This window comes from Caloenas nicobarica, chromosome 11 (genome assembly GCF_036013445.1).
Source record: "Caloenas nicobarica isolate bCalNic1 chromosome 11, bCalNic1.hap1, whole genome shotgun sequence".
NCBI classification, from domain to species: Eukaryota; Metazoa; Chordata; class Aves; order Columbiformes; family Columbidae; genus Caloenas; species Caloenas nicobarica.
In genome coordinates this window covers 4,818,897-4,840,337 of record NC_088255.1, presented here as the reverse complement: position 1 = coordinate 4,840,337, position 21,441 = coordinate 4,818,897, and the positions used below count along the sequence as shown (strand labels likewise).

At 42.6% G+C, this 21,441-nt stretch overlaps 2 protein-coding genes across 6 annotated transcripts in view; one reads left to right on the top strand and one right to left on the bottom strand.

The window, feature by feature from the left end:
• Nucleotides 1-21,441, top strand: part of FANCD2 (FA complementation group D2) — a 52,458-nt gene that overhangs the window by 460 nt on the left and 30,557 nt on the right. For all 5 annotated transcript variants that reach the window (XM_065642249.1, XM_065642251.1, XM_065642250.1 and 2 more), the window contains 16 exons: nucleotides 5,639-5,700; nucleotides 6,093-6,182; nucleotides 6,763-6,897; nucleotides 7,518-7,585; nucleotides 8,438-8,541; nucleotides 9,163-9,226; nucleotides 10,343-10,395; nucleotides 12,674-12,752; nucleotides 12,985-13,109; nucleotides 14,986-15,073; nucleotides 16,047-16,151; nucleotides 17,293-17,393; nucleotides 17,889-17,997; nucleotides 18,758-18,793; nucleotides 19,191-19,334; nucleotides 20,453-20,587. In XM_065642249.1, coding sequence (XP_065498321.1) covers nucleotides 5,639-5,700; nucleotides 6,093-6,182; nucleotides 6,763-6,897; nucleotides 7,518-7,585; nucleotides 8,438-8,541; nucleotides 9,163-9,226; nucleotides 10,343-10,395; nucleotides 12,674-12,752; nucleotides 12,985-13,109; nucleotides 14,986-15,073; nucleotides 16,047-16,151; nucleotides 17,293-17,393; nucleotides 17,889-17,997; nucleotides 18,758-18,793; nucleotides 19,191-19,334; nucleotides 20,453-20,587 — 1,498 coding nt within the window. The remainder of the gene's footprint in view (nucleotides 1-5,638; nucleotides 5,701-6,092; nucleotides 6,183-6,762; nucleotides 6,898-7,517; nucleotides 7,586-8,437; nucleotides 8,542-9,162; nucleotides 9,227-10,342; nucleotides 10,396-12,673; nucleotides 12,753-12,984; nucleotides 13,110-14,985; nucleotides 15,074-16,046; nucleotides 16,152-17,292; nucleotides 17,394-17,888; nucleotides 17,998-18,757; nucleotides 18,794-19,190; nucleotides 19,335-20,452; nucleotides 20,588-21,441) is intronic.
• Nucleotides 289-5,150, bottom strand: EMC3 (ER membrane protein complex subunit 3). Its single transcript, XM_065642875.1, has 8 exons — nucleotides 4,921-5,150; nucleotides 4,751-4,808; nucleotides 3,839-3,932; nucleotides 3,062-3,166; nucleotides 2,478-2,559; nucleotides 2,244-2,323; nucleotides 1,547-1,629; nucleotides 289-536 (listed from the first exon to the last, which is right to left on the bottom strand). Exons 1-8 carry the CDS (start codon nucleotides 5,073-5,075, stop codon nucleotides 408-410), a joined length of 786 nt encoding a protein of 261 aa, XP_065498947.1. The 5' UTR covers nucleotides 5,076-5,150; the 3' UTR covers nucleotides 289-407.

The window sequence follows — 21,441 nt, the reverse complement described above, 5'->3', positions numbered from 1 at the left end:
GTCTGAATTGCTTAGAGGCCAAGGGTAACTAGCTCTGCATTTCTTTAAAAGGATAAAACCACAAACACAGGTGCTACTTGTACTTTTTCAGTCTCATGAAGTTTTAAGTTCCTTAACTCAAGCAAGCTTGCTCTTTGTGGACTAGAACTAGAAATTTTAGGTCTTTCCTCCAGCATACCTTTCCCAGGAAGAGAAACAAAACTCCAGCAAGTAACACACACTGAGAGCCTTTGCCTCAAATACAACACACTCTGTCTTGGGGCTCAAATCAGAGTTCAGTAACTGCAGTTCTGAACATGGTGTTTTTCTTTTATTCTCAGCCTTGCTAAAATACATTATATAGTTTTAAGTAACAGATTTCTTTTCAAATTAGTTTTACAAGAAGAGACAAAAGCATATTCTCAAATTCAGAAGATGGAGGTCTGAAGTTCTTCCTTAAACATGCCTTCAAAATGGAGGTCTTTCGCCATGAGCTCTTCTTCTACATCTTCTAAGGCCCATTGATGATCAGTCAATTCTAAAGCTTCCCATTCTGTCTGCATTGACAATAAACAGAGGAAGGAAAGCAACACAGCATTAAAGGAGTTAGACAAGAATTATACAAAGCAGTGCTTACCTTAAAACTGAAACAAAAATGAAGTTTTATTACAAACCTGACAATCTGTCAACTCTCTGAAATCAGTGTTTTATGCTTAATTGGGTATTAGATGGTTGGTCATAGAAATTAGAAAAGTTACATTATCTACTTTTTGAAAACCCACTGACCTTCTGGAATAGTCTATTTCTTCTAAAACAGCTGTCTCTAGAAACAGCTAATTCTGTTCTGAGAGGATCAAGTGCTTCGTGGTTAGTTTGTGACAGAACAGCCACTGCTCCAGCGGAGCTGCAAACTGCAGCCACGCTCCTGCCTGGCTGTGCCTCTGGCTGGGTGATGGGGGTTTAACCAGGAAGGTACCGAATACAAGAACCTGCAGGAGCAAACCAGCCTGACTTCCCAGTCAGCAGGTTGTGTGTGGGTAAATCTGTGCTATCTGAACCAGGGCCTTCCCTTCATGCACAAGCCAGGCCTGTGAAAGGCACAGGCAGTCTGACAAGCGTCTGTGGACACCGCTTAGGAAAACTGCAAGGCACAGTCAAATCCTGGCAGATTTTCAGTTGAGCTAATTGGCTTACTTGATTTTTCTTACCCAAGTTCTACCAGGTGCCTGCTGGACTTGTGCTCAGCTGCAGTATTAGCACGACTTTTTGGGAGCCAGTTTCTGCTTTAGAACTAGATCTCAAAGGACAGAAAAAACCTTCCTCTGCAAAAGCAGAAGATGGCACATGAATTCAGCTCTGTATCAGGACTGACTAACTAATCACGTTTGCTTCAGGGTATTAGAGCTCTGCCAGACCCAGGGCAACTGCCATACCCTTTGTCAGTTGTCAGCTCTAATTTTAGGAACAGGAATCCAGAGCAATTCCCTTGCTTGGCGAAGGCAGAGGCTGAGTTACATACAGTCCTATAAGTTCACAGCAAATGGGAGCGCAGGTGGGAGCACTGTACCTTAAACGCTTTGTTAGTGTCTGCTGGCATGGCCATTGCTGCCCCTGTCATTTGTTCTTGCATCACCCTGGACTGATCTGCAGCTACAAAAGAGAAGTGAGAGGTTCATTTTTATTTGCAACGTTTAAACAGTGTTTCTTGGAGCACAGTGCCACTGGGCTGGTTTCCAGCTATAGACTAAAAAGTTGCAAACACCCAGAATGCAACAATATTGTGCCAGAAAGTCTTCTCATAAGACATTGTCTTCGCACCACCCCTACTTCTTAGCTAAATTTACATAAAATATGCAGACAAATTGAGGCAAATAGGGTCTTCTACATTCCCAATATCCTCGGAAACGGTATCTGTCCTGCCCTGCATCTAGCATTAAATCTTTGCAGCTTTCCTTAAAACTGATACTTGCTAGAAATAAAAGCAAGCCTGAGAGCAAAATTTCTGCACACCAGTTAGACGGGAAGGAAAGTGTGGGTTAATTACCAGGCAAGTTTACAATCAGTTTGCCAGTGGCTGGTGCAGGAGATTTGGGTACTTGCTGCAGGTGGTCTCAAACCTGGCCAGTGGAAAGTAAGCCTCTCTCAGTCCTGTGAGGTTTCGAGGGCCTTTTGGCTGGAAATTTCAAAATCCTTCCCCAGCCTCCCTCAGAAGTCATTGCATGGCAGGAGAACCCAGCTCTTTCAGATAAATGACAGTGACTTACCATTATCTTGGCCCAGGATAAGGGTATAAATGCTTCTGAGTCCAAACACATTCAAGAAGTACCAGGAAGCAGAGCTCACCCTGATAAATCAGAACAAGCACAGTTGATTTCAGTTCAAAGCTGGCGTGTGATCTCATTTCAGAAGCGCACACAGACCACTCAAGGGTTTTTTTTAACACATTCTAAATTTTCCAAGTAAGTATTTGACCTTACTTGCTGAGGACACAGGCTTACCAGGACGCATCCAAAGTGAGCAGTTCAATTCCCTGCTGCAACATTGGTTTAAAACGCAGCGTCAGAGGAAATGGGACCTTTGCTGCAGGATCAAAAAAAAAAAAGCCCAGTTTCACAAAGTGACACTACATAACTGTGACTGCGAAGGGGAATGACTTGTTAAGCAAAAGGTTATCACATAAACAGTAAGAAAAAAAAAATAGTAGTTTTGATGCATACACCCTGCATTATACAGTCACCAATTCCCTGGACAGGTTCAGAGGAAAATCCACTGTATCAATTTGAAGTTTAGACAGCTTTAATAAATTTTAATATTGTTTTAGTCACTAGAATTGTCACCAAATACATGAGCTATTTTGTGACCATAACCAGTACTCTGAAAACCATTTTCCCTCCTTTGGTATGGGGCGAGCAAATCAGAGCAGTTCATGGCGAGAACAGCAGCAGCGCCACAAGCCAAATTCACGCTGTTTCCACTTAACTGATTTCAGGTAGGAGAACAAATCTCTGATGCAGCCCAGACCCTTGAGGTCATCATCAGAAACATGGCCAGACCCATGGGCTGTGTCATTTCAGACACTTACTTGTGACAAATCCTGAAAATGTCATGTTGATCCAACCCCCGATGAGGATCATAGGCAGAACATTGGTTACATTCCCTTTCATCATGTCTGTCAACATGGTAGGATCTGCAAATCATAGATTTGATATAAAGCAGCAGCTTATCACAATAAAGGGAAACAAGGCATTACTTAACCACCACCATCCATTATTTTAATCAAGAAACTGCAAGACAGAGAACAGTCCTGTCCCACCATCTATTCCATATCTATTATCTTCCCCTGTTGTAAAATACTTTGCAAAATAGCAAATGTGCAGCTGCTGCTGCTGAAAGGTTCTTGTGTTGTCTGCTGTGTCTGACCCCATCCCTTGCTCCAGGTCTCTGAGCTCGCTGGACCCCTCTGCGAGCTGATTTAGCTAGAAAAGGGACAATGAACTATCCAGCTAATTTGCTGCTGAGGTCTTTGGCCACGTTAATAAGTTAAATCAGTTTAGAAAAGATCCTGAAGGAGCTGGTGCAAAAAACTGAAAAAGGAGACGCGTGAGAACAGGACTCCCTATTTCTGGTAACATCAAGGTGCTCGTGACCTCGTGAGGTGCTGCAGGCAGCTGGAGGCTGAAGTTAAGCAAAATGAAGTGACCTAACACGTTGCTACCAAAGAGAGGGATCTTGCTCCCCACAGTGCCATCCTATCCCCTCCCTCACATTCACTGAAGTCTTTGCAAAGCCGATTTGCCTTCCTGCCTTGGCAGAAAATTATAGTTTTCTACCCAGCTTTATTTATGGTACCTTAACATACCTGTCATTGGTGAAGGAGGCACTACCTTTCTTTTCGTTTTCTTAAAAAATCCATCCTCTGGGTTATTAAAAAAATACTTCCGGGTCAGGAACGACTGAAAACAAAAAAAACCCCAATGCCAACACCATAAGACATGAAAGGACAGAAGCGTTATTGCTTGTTCAGACATGTGGAGATGTTACGAGCTCTTTCATAACATCCTTCTTTCCCGGAGAGGTACTTCACTGCCCCTATGCTCTACAGCTCCTCGCGTTTCTGCTTCCCTGGATCCAGAGCACCAGCTCTCTGGCTTTCTAAAATTCTTAAACTAATTCTAAGAATTCGCTGAAGAAGAATCCACGTTAAAGAGCTTTTAGCGCTTTGTGCAAAGTTCTTGCTGGTTCCCTAACCTGATCTAGGTGTTCCTGCTCCAGCAGGAGGATTGGACTAGATGATCTTTCGAGGTCCCTTCCAACCCCTGACATTCTGTGATTCTGGTACATCAGACATTTTCATTCCCCCCTGAGCTGACTTCTGGGTTTTACAATATACACATCTGGCAGCAACAGAGCCAATACGAGTGAATGATTTTTAGTCCAGCAAACCTTACAGCTGACACGGTACAACCCCCTCGCTATCCCAAGCTTTCATTAAATCCCTGTGTATTTGTTGGCAGATATTAAACACGACGGTTTGGACACAGACATCATCCTGGTAGGCAGTTAAAACACCGAGCGGTGGAAGCCAACGTTAGCGGCAGGGTCCCGTGTCCGGGGTCCCCGAGCATCAGCCCCCGGCCGCCCCCCAGACGCTGCCCTGGGCCCTTGTGCGGACACCGAGCGACACCCACAACGGCTCGGACAGCCCCCGCTTTGTGCCGGTGTCCGGGTCACCCTCCCCGCAAAGCACAAAGCCGCTCAGGCAGCTCCGTACCTGCTTAGGGATGTATTTTCCATTTTCCCGAAGGACTCTGCTCCGAATGAGGACTTGGCTGCAAAAGAGACAAGCGGCGTGAGCGGCACAGGGCGGGGGGCCGGGGGCAGGGGCTGCGAGGGGCTGTGAGGCGGCGGCGCCGGGTGCGCCCGGGCCGGGGCGGCCCTGACCTGTCGGACACCTGCTCCTGCGTGAGCCGCTTGTCGCTCTGGAGGAGGATGGACACGTAGTGCCGGATCATGCCCACGAAGAAGGTGATGAAGACGATGGGCAGCACCACCCACAGCCGGATGTTGGAGTCCAGCAGCAGCTCGGGCTCGCTCATCTTGGCGCTACCGGCCCCGGCCCCAGCCGCCACCGGGCCGCCCGGCTCCGCTTCCGCTTCCGGGCCCAGCCCTTCCGCCGCCGGAAAGACGTCACCGCGCGCCGGTGGCGGGAAGCTCGAGCGGGAGCGGCGGCTCAGTCGCGTCTCCAGCGGGGACCGGGCGGCGGCGGCCCCGAGCGAGCCCGGCCCTAAGCGAGCCCGGCCCTGGGCCAGCGCCCCCCCGCAGCTCCGGAGAGGCCTCTCCTGGCCGGGGACACTGAGGTACCGGCGGGGCGGGCTGGCTGCCGCGGGATTCGCCGCGTTCGGGGCGGGTGTGACACAAGGAGGAGCGGCCGGTGCCGGGGTCTGTCCGCCCGCAGCGCGGCCCGGGGGCTCGTCCCGCTTCTCGGGGGCCGTTCTGCTGCCCCCGGTGTGTCTGTGGCTCCTGCGAGCGGCCAAACGCCTGGAACTGACCAAGAGGTGATCAAGCACCTTTTTTTTTTTTTTTTTGATAGCAATTTTTAAGTTTTAAAGGTGAGCCAAGATCTCTTTTTTTCTTTTTAATCCCTGTGTCGCACCCAAAGCGGAGCAGGCGGGTGGAGGTCGGTGCTGGCAGAACCCCGGGGCAGCAGGAGCAGCTCACAGGGTTTGTGATACCGAATTTCTGACCCTTTGTGGCTTTTGGGCGGGGGAGAGGGTCACAAGTTCATCAGAAACCTCTTAGTTACTCACTTTAATTTGCCATTTAATTTGCCTGGCATCTGAAATAAAAGCTAAGCCTTCTTTCATGAGGGACTGAACTTTAGAAAAAATGATGTGTCACACTGCTTAAATATAACAGGCTCTAAAATCTCAACCCGTACAGCAGAAAAACGTGGTGTGGTACTGGTTAACCAGGCAATCTGCTTTTCTTTGAACAATTTCAGTTTCTAGAGCATTTCCCTTCACTATTCACCAACACATTCTAGACCCACTTAAAAAAACCTGAATTAAAATAACATCTCCTTTGCTCACTTGTCTTTTTCTGTGTCTTTCTAGGCAGCAACAAAGGTTTGGTTACCATGGTTTCAAAAAGGAAATTGTCAAAAGTTGACGCTTCTGAAGAGAGCTGCAAGACAGACTTGTCGAGTAGGTGCTCGGGTACAATCTCATGGGGAATGGAGACCCGTTAGTAGAGACAGCAGCTCCCAGGCCGGTGGAAGGGCAAAATGCCAGTTTTGATAAGGCTAATCGTTAGGGACACTGTAGATCTTTAACCAGTTGTTAAAATAAATCACAATAAAAAACAATGCTAAAAGCAGTGCCATATCTTTTCTCAGCCACTCTGTTCTCATACCTTCCATCAGTGTTTATTATCTTGAGCTTTGCTGCCTTCAGAGTCTGCAAATTAATCACATTTGATCAAACCTGGCATCTCTAAATCAAACCAAAATAACCTCTCTATGTAGCTGGAAGAAAGACAGGGTGGTTTGTTGTTTGTTTTTTTTTTGCTTTAGCAGATGAGTGATACCTGAGAGACAGGTCTGGTGGGAGAATCTGTATTAGATTTCTGCTTTTTCAGGCCACAGTTTGTCGCCTTGCAGTAAACGTTGACGTATGTTCCTCTCATTTCTGACTAAAGGTTAATTTCTAATTAGTTGTGTATATACAGGATCCTTGCAGTTTTTCCTGTTGAGTATTTTTGATATAAAATGTCTTGTTTTCTCAGAAACAAAGAAGTCACGGATTTCTGATAAGGAAAATGTTTCTGCCCACGGTGGAGTGGAGAATGAGGGAGTCTTTGAAGAGCTCCTTAGAACATCAGGAATTATACTGAAAGCTGGAGAGGGACAGAATGAAATAGGTATGGCTTTAACACTTGCTCTCTCTGCTTGTATCTGATGAAAACCTGCAGAGATGACTGGTACAAAGTAAAAATGCATTTTACTTGTAGAGCAAAAATACTTGAGCCAGCTCGTTCCAGAGTTCAAGCAAACCTTCATCTGGCTTCTTATTTGTTATATACCTCTTGAATTGCACAGTTTGTGCTGAATTCAGTGCATTGACTGAACTCATTACACCAGTTTTTTGGGTGTATGCATGCTAAGTCAAAAGACTTCTGGAAGATTTTTGGAGGTGTATTGAATAAGATTAGATGGCATCTGTGATTACAATATTGAGTTACAGAGGCAGGAGCTCTGAAAGAGGAAAACAAACACGTCACATTGCCTTTCAGCTCAGACAAGGCTTTCAGGAATTTGTGTATTAAGCCTTTTTAGTGCTGTTAACTGCTCTCAGCCCAGACTGGAGAAAGTACAAGTGGTGATACCGCTCAGGCTTTTGCAAACTGGACTTTTCAGTAGAGCAAACGCAGAGGTGTTGGCAGATGGGCTTGAGAGCTTGTACTTAGTGTAGCTGTTGTTACGATATTGTATGGATAAAACGTGTCCAGTTCTTTATTTTCTTTTTAAACTTTCTCCCTAGCTGTAGATCAAATGGTTTTCCAGAAGAAACTCTGCCTGGCCCTGGAGAAGCACCCTACTTACCCAACTGTACGTAGCAGCCTGTGCTTCGGCAGGAGCCAGATTTAAAACTGTTTGCTGTGTAGCAAAAGATGCAAATGCCTGTCCCTGCAAGTCCCTTACAAATGTATGCAACACGGTAGCTTTTCTTGGATTTCTCTTGTCCAGACTCTAATTCTCTCAGTGTTGCTATCCCAGGCGTTTGGTCCTGTTGTCCTTCTGCTGTATCTGTCTCTTCTCAGCTGTTACATCTGAACAGTCAGACACAGAGATGACCACCATGTGTCTCTGTTAAACCAGCTTTGGTGTACATGCTCCAAGTTTGGTTTCGCATAATTCCAAGCAAAAGTGCTGCACTTCCATCACCTTGCCCCGTTGAAGTAATAAATTGGCAATATTATTCAATAGACAAAGACTCTTAAGGGAGAAAAATCACTTGCTTAACTTTCTGGTGGAAGCTGTGTTTGGTTTCGTGTTGGCTGGGAGCTGGCACCATTAAAACTGCCACAATGTGGTGCTCCTCTGCAGTCAACAAGCCCAACATGAAAGTCCTGAGGCCAGTGATTTGAATCCTGCAAATCTTGTCACATTAAATGTTTTTGTCTCAGCTGAAAAGGAAGAAAGGCAAAGCCCTTTTAAATCAAAGTAAAATGTGAGACTGTTGCTTAAGAGTGATTTTTTAGAATAATCGGTGTTTGTTTTTGGAAATGATTTAAACTAGAGTTCATTTATTATCCAGCACTCCTTCTGTCACAGTTTCTGTCTGTCTGCAGTTCCCTGGCTGGCTCTTCCCCAGTTATCTGCTCACAACCAGCATCCTAAAAGACAGAAGTTGATCGGGGCATCTTTTCAGCAAGTGGTTAACTTCTCTCTGCTTTGCAGGTTGTGAAGCAATTTATCAGTGGCTTGGAATCTCACATCAAGGACAGAAACCAGTTCAAGAACTGCCTCTTGCCGTGTGCTCCTGTACGGACTGAGGGGTCGAGGTCTGAGAAAATGGTTTTTGTTTTCTTCTTCAAACAGAGCCAGTCTCTAGTTAAATGCCGTGTAACGTTGAGCAGAGTAGAGAGAAAGGCTGCAGCTCCAGCTGATACACAGCAGCACTTTTTTCTTATGCAAAAGTTGCAAGTGTAATATGTTGCTATTTAATAGCAGTAAGTTTAAAGTGATAAGTCAAAGGCTTTACTGGCTGCCTGTTGCATACATTGGGCTCCATGGCACTTTATGGCAAGAACCAAATACTGGGGGAAAAAAAAATTGACAAGGCTGGTGAAGGTCAACGGTTTTTTGGCAAATTTTCCAGGAGATACAGCGTAACCACAGAGACTTTTGCATTTCCAGCTCACACTAGTCTTGTAGAGAGTAAGCTTGTTCAGAGCTAAAGTACAGTTTTAAAATTTTGTATGTGTATCTGTGGTTACTGTATGTTACCATAAGTCATTGTAAGTGGTGGGGTTTTTTGTCTTTGTGGTTTTGTGGTGTGTTTTTTTGGGGGGGGGGTGCTGTTTGTTTTTTCTGTTTTTGTTTTTTAAAGCAGCAGTGGAAAGAGTTACAACTTGTTCTAACATGTTTTTATTACAATTGTGGTGGAATCTTTCATCTTGCAGCACTCTGCTGCACTCGTATTGTGAAAGCCTCATTAAACTGCTTCTTGGAATTAAGATCTTACAGGTATGGAAACCTTGGTTTGCTCTTTACAGTGACGTTGGTTTATTTAGGGATCCTTTTAGTTACATAAGTAGAGGATTAATAGAACAGGTTGTGAGACAGATGAGGCTACATATGGAATAGTGTCCAATTTCTTGTTTCTTTAGGGACACAAAGATGCTCAGGGTGTGGAGCATAAGGCATATAAGAAGAGACAGAGGGAACTGGGTTCGTTCAGTCTTAAGAAGAGAAGATTAAGGGAGATTTTGTGGTCTTCAAATATCTAGTTGCACAGTGTAGAGAAAACAGAGCCAGACTCTTCTCAAAAGTGAACAGATGCAGGGTGAGAGATGATGGCTCAGGTCAGCCATGGGAAATTCTGATAGGATATAAACATTTCCACTGTGGAGAATGTTTTCTTGAAGTGCTAGAACAGGTAGGCTAGAGAGGTGATGGAAACTCCATTATTGGAGGAGTTTGAATCTTGGAAGTGTTTAGAAGTGGGCAAGATGCTGAACAACCTGCTGGCAAGAACACGTTCTGTTAAGTTGTGCACCAGTTGCATCAAGATGTATATGGAGTTGAAGATGACAGATATCTCGCCAAGGAATGGGAAACCTTAGAGCAGCTGTGGATTTAAATCTTCTTATGATTATGGTTTTTTTAAAAGTTCTTGTCTTAAATACATTTTTATAATTGAATTTGGGCCAGGATTAAAGAGGAGAAGCATCAGAACTGCAAAGGGAATGAGAAGAGCATGTGGGCACTGTTTTCAAACTTACCTAAAGTTGATGCTTTAGATTCCTCTGTAGTGAAAAGCAACCCAGCTGGGTCTGAGAGAGAGTGAGCTCAGTTTGGCCCAGAGGAATTGTACATCCCACCTGTATACTCTGCTTCTATTAGAATATGTGGATAGTTTATACCACTTTCAGCATTTGTGGTTTTCAGCTTGCAGGCTGGGTGCCTCCTTTCTGGCAGTAGGGAAGAGATTTCTTATACAGGAAATATTTTTATTTGTCCTTTTGAGTCTTCTATTCTCTGTGCTTATTTCATCTTTTGTGAAAAGTCAGTTTTGGTGGCAATGCCACAGCACAAGCAGTAAATCATCATCCTAACACTGTTTTTTTGCCTTTCTTCTAGCCTGCTGTCATAACACTGTTGTTGGAAAAGATCCCTGAATTCTTTTTCGACACGTGAGTATAGACTGTCTTCTCTCTACCTTGAAATGAAATTTCGAGGACAATCACCAGCTGTTTGACTTTGACTGTTACTTGCACTGATGGCTTTTTCTTCATACATGTGTAAAACTGTCTGTGAGGTACCATGACTTTAAACTTCTGGGCGCATAAAGTGGAAGACAAATTTATAGAAGCAGGAACATAAACATGCCTCATGATTCATTACATTTAGCTACTGGCACAAGCTTGGGAAGTATTTCAGCAGAGGGACTATGGAGTGTCTCACTATTTAAAAAAAAAGATGGAAGTAGCTGGCAAAGTTTTAGGAGGCTGCTAGATGCAAACAGGCCTCCTTTTAAAAATACAGTTTGTGTTCAAACAAGGACAATAGAAATGTTTTTGAATGTGGAACATCATCGCAGAGTGAAAGATCTTGAGGCGCAACATAGGCAAGACTAGAACACTTAAACTCTTTTTCTAGTGCCCTGGATGCTTGATACAGAGTGAGTGAAACAGGTGAAGGGACAGAAAGAAGCTGAGGCCGTTTCTGATACAGTATTTGTTTCAGTGCTGAGCATCAAGCAGGATACAAATGCTGTGCAGAGGTTGAGTCTGAGGAATTGTCTTCAGACTGAAATATTGTCAGAGGAAGGTTTAACACAGTCACAAGGACTGAATTGTTTTCACTCAAGAATTCTAAAGGTTCTTTGGTGTAAAAGTGATAACCTATTAATTGTGCTGTGAACCCTTTACTAAGTCTTAGAAATGGATGGTGTTACATTAATCTATCAAGCTGTAAGAAGAGTGAAGATTTTCTGTGTATTAATGACCAGTTAAAAATGGAAACAAAAAATGGAACTAAGTGGTCCATTTTGCAGTAGGAGGAGGTTGTTGGAATGGTCCCATGGAGATCTAGGTTGTTCGACATGTTTGCAAATGAAATGTGTGGTAAAAATTTATGGTGACAATTTCCATGACCTAATCTAAAACTAATTGTGACCTTTTTTTTTTTTTTTTTAAAATTTTGTTTGATTATGGGGCAAGTAACAACATTCATTACAGGTAATCTGTAACCACACTCCTACTGACCGGCCAGTTTCTCCCAAATCTGACGTAAAAGCACAGACCTATGAGACCTCTGCAGGGTTAATGCCAGTTGATGCCTGGACAGAGGACATTCAGTTTATTGACTTTCTGTAGGAAGGGCTGGAGAACTTGGTTTATCCACGTGATTTGGCAGCAGCCACCTGATTAATACGTATTTGCTCACAGACCAGTGTGATCAGAAGTTAAAGAGTAGGGAGGGCATCTTAGTACAGCTCCATAAACCTGGTTCTCTTAAAAAATCAGAGTAAAAATAATCCTAATTGTATAAATACAATGACAAACTCAGTGTTCTCATTGAGGAAAGGTATCTCATATCGGTGCTTCTCTTTGTTTCTTATTTTTAGTATCAGTTCCATGCTTAGCAGTAGTCAAAGCAGCAAACAGAATATTAGGGAAGGAATGTGGAACAAAATGGAAACCCTCATGTCACTAAATGCAATCATGTTTTGCATGTTGCATGCACTTCTGGTCGGGCTGTCACAAAAATATAGTCAAACAGTTTCTATGTAAGTAGGGAAAAATATTCTATATAGAAGTCTGCCTGCCTTCAAAGAAGACGACTGGCAGAGAGATGATAGATGTCTGTAAAAGCAAGAAAGATATAGAAAAGGTAACTGAGGAAGGTTTAACCACTGCTTTTAACTATGCAAGACAGCAAACAAAAAAACCACTGTCAAATGCAGTGTTGGAGAATGTTGAGGTTAGAAAATACACAGAGTTGTGTTTGTGCGTGGTGTGGTTTGTGGTGGTTTTGTTTTGTTTTTGAAGGCTTAGGGAAACTAATGGAGGATAAATGTACTGCTGGATAGCAGACACTGAGTGGGCGCCAGCTTCTGCCTTGGACATTTGCTAAACTGCTTATTGTTGGAGACTGAACAGAAACTCTATGAAAAGATTGCTCTGTGAATTCCCTGTTACCTAGAACTTATCCAAAAGCATCTAAAACTGCCTACAGCTGGGGACAGAGATACTGGGCTCAGGGGAGATGTAGGCTAAGCTGGTGTAGCCAACCTTACAGTAGGGTTCTTCCTAGACGGTGCCAAAATCTGTAGGGGTGTTAATATTTTCATAATATGATTTTGATAGTTAATTTGAATTGCATCTCATGGTCTTGCTGACCAGCAGCAAAGCTTTTGAGCCTGTCTGTAGGTCTGACTAATCTCTGTTTCACTTTCTGCTGTTTTAGTGTGGGCACGTTTGGAACTAATTTTCCCCGGCTCATCGTCAATCAATTTAAATGGCTTGACAGGCTTCTTGACAGCCAGGTGGGTACTGATGGTACAATCACATTTGTGTTTTTTCCAGTCAACTTCTGTCAGGTGGGATGAGATCAATTATTACGCTAATGAGAACTGATGTTGTTTCCATATTCACATGCTGAAGGAGAGATTTAATTATTTCGGGTTTATTATGATTGCCTTCAGTGACTTTTGAACATTGCTTTTTGCTATTTTTCTCATTCTCTGCTCTAAGTCTCCTTGTTCCTCTTGTCTGCAGGATCTCGTCAAGAAATTAATGCAGATGGTTAGTGTCTCTCCGGTACCAATCCAGCATGATATTATCACCAGCTTACCTGAGATCCTGGAGGATTCCCAGCAAAGTGAGGTTGCCAGAGAGCTCAGGTACAGATCATTCCATTGGGTTTTTTTGTTCGTTTTGTTTTTTCACTTGCACTTAACAGAAAAGGACATGCTGCATTCCTGCAGGTTGCACCAGGACTGACTGAAGTAGTAGGACAACAGTCTGTTTCTGTTATCAGTAACATACAGGGACAGCTGGCACAGGCTTACGACATTTCACTTGTGCTGTTATGCTCTTAAAGAGGGCCCCAAATGCTCCAAACGTACTCTTATCTAAAAAATTATTAAGCTCTTGGCTACCTGGATACAGCAAAAGTAGAGTCCAGTTAAGTACTTGTGATTTTTTTGTTTGCTCAGTCTGTGGTCAGTCACTTGGATATTACTACAGGCAGCTTCTGATTTGGCTTGGATTCTGCTACAATAACAGTTAACATTGTTTTTATTGGTTAAAACCCCCCCCACAATACAATAAATATGTCCATGAAGCAGAACTTTCTGGCTATTTTATACACATTTCTCAAGCTTATTTACTGACCCAAAGAACAGGGGGACATAAGCCAAATAGGTGTCCTCCCAGAGAGTGCTACCTTAAGCTAGCCCTTACATCTGTCTTGTTTAAAATGAATACATTATAAAAAAAATTATCCAATAGTCTTAGCCTATGTTTAATTATACATATCACTGTTTCTAATTCTTATCATTACACAGATCACTTACATTTATGCCCGTGCTAATTCTTTTCACACCTGTGGTCGTTATTTCAGCTTACACCTGCGAGTGGTGCATCCTATTCCTCTACCCTCTCAAAATTAGTTGTAGCTGTGTTTCCATTCTCAGTTTACTCTCTCAGCTCCTGGATAAAAAAGCCCCACACAATTAATTTTTTTTTATGCTTATTAAATTCCTCAAACTTCTGTTTTCTCTGCCTCTGTTTTTTCAAAGCTGAGAATTGGTATCAGCAAGGCATATTTATTTCTATATTCTTAATAGCCTCTACCCATTTCTGATGTAGGAAAGTACTCATTGCGTGGTGTAATGAATTGGGGAGCATAAATAGAATTACCATTATGCTGAAAATGACACATTTTTCAACTAATGCAATTCAGGTGGAACTGCTTGCCAGAGAAAGTTTATAGAAACTTAGATGGCAGCCAAGAATGATGAATTTTGGGAAGGGAAAATCCACAAGGCTGTTAAACACAGCTGCAGCCCCTTGGTCAAGAAGGTGCCAAACCACAACTTGCTGGAAGCCAGACCAGTTTATGAAGGAAGCATTTGCAAATACTTGTCCAATTCTTAGTCTGTTTGTTCACTATTGACTAGTATTGGGAAAAGGACACTGAATTAAACAAGTATCTGGTTGGCACCATTATGCCTTTAATAACATGTTTGTAATTCTTAGAGCAAATACTGTGACTAGGGGAGAGGTCACACAAGACAGATTCAATCCCTGGCTTTGGTGACAATCTCAGTTACACTTCGCTGGTGGCACGTTCACAGGCCAGAAGTGTGGCTAGAAGGTATCAGGCCCAAGTGACATGTGTCGTTAAATCATATGCCAGCAATTTCACTAATTTGTTCTATTTATGGTGAACCCCAGACCTCCCAATTTTCAAGTTCTTGCTTGAGGCTTGTACCAGGTCTTTGTCCATTCTCCCTGTCTTCACAAGACATGAAAAAGATAGATTCTTCATATCTGCTCCTAATCAGCAGCCACAGAATCACAGTTCATTGTGGTCAGAGATGAGTGATAATTTAGGGAACACGTTTTCTATATTGCTGGTGGCATGTTTAGTTGTCAGCTTGAGAGATTTTTTTTTTTGCAGTGACCACAGAAACTACTGGAATCATACAACTTAAAGATCTATTCATGGTTCTATTAAAGCGGATCATTTGTTTTCTCTTCCTTGTGTATCAGCCTCTTGCTGAAGCAGGGCAGACGGCTAACAGTTCCGATCCTGGATACCCTGTTTCGTCTGGATCTTGATGCAGACCTTCTGGCTGAGGTGAGAGCTTCTACTGAGCAGTTGAGCAGAACCCAACCCCTGCTTAGCAACATGAGAGCTAGAACTGTTTGGTCATTCAAAGTATTTTGCTAAATCTGACTCCTATAGGCCTTCAAAAGTCCTGAGCTAGCTGAAACTGGAAAAGAGTCAGAGAAAATAAAACAGATTTGGAAACATGCATGAGGGATTCAGTGAGGAGCAGAGAGGTTTTCTGGCTCTTACAGTATGCATTCAGAAATTTCAAACACTCTTAGTTAATACAAAAGCATTTTGTTCTGCTGCAGTGAATGTTTACTGCCCATCTTAAACCTGCTTATTGTCACTATTTCCTTTTCTGAGGTACAGTGACCAGACTAGACAGCTGTATTCTAGGAAAAGGCAGACTGATGAATAAATCATCCCATGGTCGTAGTTTCTCTCTGCAGAATAATGATAAAGGAGATGAGATGTTGTGCCTTGGGTCTTCTGCACGTGCTGGCTTGTTGCACTTCTTGCAGTTAGGCTTCTTATGAACAGAATAAAATTGGTTCATTTAGGTTCATTAAGTACTCTTTTACATACTGGCCAAAGGCCTGTGCTGTGTAACAGGGTACGCCTCTTCCACGCTTTTCCCTTTTAAAAGCCAGTTCTTGCAAAGCTCTTCTTGGCAGTGACAGGTGATATGTTAAGGGTCACTGACTGAAAATGGCAGCCTAGGAGGTTCAGACTGGACATTTGGAAAAAACAAGTTAGGATCTGCAGCACTGACATAAATTATCAGAGAGGTGTCAGGGGACGGGGGGTTTCCGCCATCCTTGGGTTACCTTCAAGACTCAGTTAGGAAAGCTGAGGCCAGCCTGATCTAGTGTTGACAATATTCCTGCTCTGAGCTGAAGGCTGAGCTATAAAGCTTCCAAAGATCCCTTCTCGCTAACACAACTACGTTTCCGTGAACCACAGTCTGACAGCTGATCCGGTATTACTTTCTCCTCAGGTGCGGCAGTCTGCCATGACCATTGTGCCTTCTGTAAAACTGGAAGATTTGCCTGTAGTAGTAAAATTCATCCTCCATAATGTCAAGGCAGCAGACGCAGTAGAGGTAAGGTATTTTCTATATACTAAAGACGAACAAGTTGTCTAATCCAGTGCATGTTTCAACAGAGAGCAGTTGCTTCACACACAGAGGTGTTTGCTTTAATGTTTTCACGTAAAATTTTTAATATTGCCAAGGATCAAAGCACATGCAGAAACTCTAGCTGTCCTTTGACAAGGATTTGGGTCTGCCTTAAGGCATGGGGATTGAAACCTCCTCCTTTCTGCTGGCTGTTGCAGATTTTTCTCATTTGTTCTTAGAATTTCTTTTTGTATAAACATCTTAAAGAACTGAAAGCAGTCAAACTGTCTTGAATTAAACTCTTAGACTGAAAATCTGTGGTTAGGTGGCAAATTTAAGCCTTTGAATTTTATCTAAGAATTTTGCATTGTACAGACTTTCTAAAGGTTTTAAATTCCAGAAGTATCCAACAGACCTGGGACTGCAACTTGGTAATTCTCTTCTTCATTTCTCCACCAAGTTCTGTTCTAAATCATGTTTTGGAAACATCCCTACAAGGGTGGCTCTCCTGTTGTAGGACTGTTTTCATGCTAAGATGTAAGCTTCCTCAGTTTTTGAAGTTGTTTTATCTAAGGAAACATACTCAGAATATTTTTTAAATGGACCAGATATGTTTTGTCAAGCCTGCCTTACTGAACTACTGAACATGGTTTTTTTTCATACTTGGAGAAAGCCTCAGCTTAAGCCAGATGTGGATTGTGATCTGCCCAGATCTTTCAGGGAGACCACTGTGAAAACAGCATGTGTATAACATGCAGCCCAGTCTGTGCTGATCCACTACAATTTGACAGCAACTGAATGGGTAAACTCATGTGCCTGTGGCTGTCATATATCTTGTTCTGCTGCTAAACAGGATAAAACTAGTTCACAGCAACACAGAGCAGATAGAGGTGGGAATTTCATGGAGTAACTCAAGAATCCTCTTTTTTCTTCATGCATGTGCCTGACAGTGAAGAGCCAAGTGTGGCTGGTTCACTTTCTAAGTGTTAAAAAAAAAATTGAGCTTATAAGTCTTTACAAATACATGAGGTTTTGATTTGTCATTTTAAGGGTGTTCTGTGAGACTGTGTTTTCTTTTCCTCAGCCTTTTCTTTCCTCATATGTTGCTGGGACTTGTGTTTTACAGGTGATTTCTGATCTTCGTAAGAACTTGGATCTGTCTTCATGTGTTCTGCCCCTGCAGATCCTAGGTTCCCAGAAGAAGCTTAAAAGCCAAGTCCAGGGCAGGTACTAGAGCTGATTTACATGATTCTCCAAGGGTAACATGGAGCAAGAGAATGTTTGCTCTCCTTTAGCTGGCCTCTCTGGCACACCTGGTTACATATATGATCCTCATTTATCCTAGGTAAAGGTGCCAACATCTTTATTCCTTCCCACTTGATGCTAATACACCACATTTGTCAATCCTTGTGGACCCGGCGTCCCCTGCCGTGTGTGTTGTCCTTTTTGAGCCATCTGCATCTGTGTCTGCATGGGGATCTGAGACTCCATTTACAATAATGTTGCTGCTCGTTCATCTGTTTCAAGTTCCCTCCAGTATGTCTTTGGTTGATTCTGCAACCTCTGCTTCCACCCTTTTCTGAAACTCTCTCCTGAAACTCACTCTCCTTGCCAGAGTGTTTCCTCTAGAGACAGGCTGCTTTAAGTAACTGCTGGGCTGCCTTGTTTCTTTTACTACAGTATTTGCAATGACTGAGTCTCCTCCTTTCTGATCATTTACAGTTCTTCCATGAGCCAAGTAACCACCAGCCAAAGTTGCGTGAAGCTGCTTTTTGATGTGATCAAGTTAGCTGTGAGATTTCAGAAAGATGTCTCTGAAGCTTGGATTAAGGTAAGATGCTTCAGTCCTTGTTTTCCTTATGTAATTGGACTCATAGGTTGAGCCTGAGCCTTTCTGGTACTCAAAAGTGATACCAAAAGACAAACGTTAGTCCTTCGTTTTGCTGATACATGCTTAATTCTGTGTTCCAAATTAGCCGTACCTTTTCAGAAGTCTGCTTTCTTCCTCAGTTACGGATTTCACCGTGCTTGCAAGGTGGCCACTGGGCTCCACTGAACAGACCACAAACCTTGAAATGCAGGATAAACCTGGTTCTGCATGTTTACCAAAGGGTTTTGGAAAAAATAATCTTAGGGTTTTTTTCTTTCTGCAAGAAAGCAAAAAACACAAATGTTGAGACTGAGCTGTGTAAAGCCCTAAGGTGATTGAAAATGTCCAGGAAGAAATTATATTGGCTGGTATTGGGCTAAATTTAATTTTAAATTGCATTTCAGTTTAAACCATGAGACTGTTTCTTATTCTCAGCCTTCCGTTTCTCAGTATCTCAGTTCCTTTTCAAGCCTGATGTTATTTGAGAATATCCTTCTTCAGGCTGAATTTTTATGCTGGTTTTTTGAGTGCTTTCTGGATTCTTTGCTGTTGGCAAGATCCAGTTTTCTGGCTTTGATAGCTGTCCTGTTGTAGAGGAGAGAAATCTGTGAGCAGTGCTTCTTTCAGTGTCTGCCTCTTGGGATTTGGTTTTGGAGTATAGTATCATACTCTGGCATAACAGCTTTCTTGTGGTGTCTTTTTTTTTTTTTTTTGCTCTTAGGCTATTGAGAACAACACGTCTGTATCTGACCATAAGGTAATACCTCTGACTTGGCACTTGTCTGTGAGAGTGTCCTCTTCTGCTGGTGTTTTCAAGGGCTTTCTTAATTGTTGTAGATGAAGACATTTTTCTAGTTGGAGCAGAAACTGCCAGTGATGTTGCACGGGTGGTTCTTTTGGTATTTGATTTGTACCTTGTATACCAGCAATCCATTTTCTTTGTAACTCCTAGTTCATCCCTTCTAAATGCCAAGGGACAGAGTTATCCTGCTTTAATTCTGTCCTGTTGGAAAGATGAGGTTTTTCTACAGTTGTGGCTGTCAGGGCTTTTCGAGCTCTTGACTTTCTTCTCAGTTTTGATTTGAAAGTACGTTGTTGTCTGGACTGTTTAATATCTTTTGAGCATAATAATTGGTGATTATTTCCTCAACAAGGTTCTGGATCTCATAGTTTTGCTGCTAATCCATTCTACAACCACCAAGAACAGGAAGCAAACCGAGAAAGTATTGAGGAGCAAAATTCGGCTGGGCTGCATACCGGAACAGCTGATGGAGAATGCCTTCCAAGATCATTCAGTGGTCAGTGCTGATTCTGCTTTGGGATTCCCTCTTTAATCTTTCAAAGACCTTGTCAGATGATGATTTAACCTTGTGCTGCATTATTTATACTATTCCTGTTATGTACACTCCTGTGTTTTATATTTTTGGTCTCAGATCAATCTCCCAAGCAAGGCACATGTCCTCTGTTGTAACTGGCACATAGGGTTTTTCGGGGGGTGAGCTTTCATCAGAATTGGATGGGCAAATTGGATGGTGCAAAACCTCTCAGCCTAAGACATGTGGGCTAGCCCAAGATCTCTACTGTGCTTTCCAGACATACTAGTGTCTTCCACAATGTTTTTAGAAGTTCATATGTTTACATACACCCTTTTTCAAGTGTAATGGTTTCTAGTTCTAAATATATGTATATATATTGGGCATATGTTTGTAATATGATGTAAATTACCATTTACTATGAGAAAACTGAAAAGATCAATGAAAAATTATGCAGTGCTGCTTGTCAGAGGTAGAGGGCAGATGTGAAACACTGAAATATGAATTTTAAATTAATTAATTGAACTGTAATATTGCCTTAAGTAGGCATGTTTTATTCTGAACGTAAATGGATTTAGTTAATTTTTAGTTTAACTCCCTTCCAGAATAAGATCAAGTAAATTAGGCTACTTTACATCTGAATAAGAGCTTGTTGTTCAAAGGAGCTCTGTGTGATTAAGACAACTTGAAAAGTTAACTTAGATTTTTCTGAGTATCTTGATGTAGCACAGTCCTTCCGTTAAAGTGTGGCCAAGAGTGTGTCTGTCCTGGGGCTTTGGTTTAGTGGTATGTTGCTGTAACATGACTTCCCTGGTGTCACCCATAAGGGATATGCTGCTGTGAGCTCTGCAGCTCTGCAGGTTGGCTTCTTAACCAATCTGTAGATCCTTTATGTGGAGAAGGTTGGAGAAAATTATTCTGGTGTGTCTTATCTGCTCTTGTTACCCATCTGCGTGAGAGGGGACTGTCAGAGAAGGCAGGGAAACACCTGCTAAACTAGACAAAGCTTTCAGGGTAAGCTCTAGCACATTCTTTATTTAGAGAACAGAGTGTGTTGAAAACAAACAGCATTAATCTCCTCTTTCATTATGTCTGTATTTCAGGTTATCAAAGACTTCTTCCCTTCCATTCTAGCACTTGCTCAGACGTTTCTGCACTCTGCGCACCCAGCCATAGTCTCCTTTGGCAGCTGCATGTACAAACAAGCTTTTGCAGCCTTTGACTCTTACTGCCAGCAGGTACAGTGTGATGGACAGCAGTTGTTTTATTTGTGTTTGCACTTTGTTCTAGAATGTGTATCATGATCCTTTAGAGGGTGAGGGTCTGAGGCAGCTGGAAGCCTTGGGAAGAGAGGTCTGTGCTGTACAGTAGCCCAAGCAAAAGATGGGGAACAGTCACAGCAAGACTCTGGTAGCCAGTGACTTAAGCACAGAGACTGCTGGGAGGAGCAGGGAGTGAACAGGCAGGCCCTAGAAGTGACAGAACGAAAAATACTTATGGAGCAGAGGGGACTGTGTGGGGTTTGCTGCAGTTCAGAAAGCCAACAAGTTGACTGAGGTCGTTGGGAATGGCCCCCACACTCATGGAGATTTGTTGATAAATCCATATTCCTGTACGTAGTCACTTTGAGCACGCTCTATTTTAAAAAGCCATCTTTGTAGTTTGTATTGAAACTTTTTTCCCTTTCTGTGGATAACGTACTGTGATGAAAAAGTTTACACGTATTTCCCTCAGAGCTCTGACCAACTTGGACTCCTTCTGCAGGTTCTAAAATAACCACATACTAGACTGTCAGCTCTGACTGAGTTCCTATAGACATGCTGACATCAGAAAATTTGGGGTTTGAAGACAGATCTGCACAAGCTTTTGAATGTGTTTGCTTTTTTTTGGGCACAGTATGTTTATAATTAAGACTATTTCCAGTGTTGTATCTGTATTACTTATTACAGCAAACTTTACAAATAGACAAACAAAAAATCAGCAGTAAAAATCTGAGATATGAAGGTATACTATGTCATCTGCAACAAGCTAGTGAGTCTAGTAATACTTCAAGATGTTAAGAATTTCAAAAGAAGATGGCTGTATTAGCATT

Bases quoted from the DNA above. Each gene is read 5' to 3' on its own strand.
- EMC3 (XM_065642875.1), bottom strand. From the start codon at position 5,075: ATGAGCGAGCCCGAGCTGCTGCTGGACTCCAACATCCGGCTGTGGGTG. The intron at 4,809-4,920 runs GTCAGGGCCGCC...TCTCTTTTGCAG, and splicing joins CAGGAGCAGGTGTCCGACAG to CCAAGTCCTCATTCGGAGCA. The intron at 1,630-2,243 runs GTAAGTCACTGT...TCTCTTTTGTAG, and splicing joins TATCCTGGGCCAAGATAATG to CTGCAGATCAGTCCAGGGTG.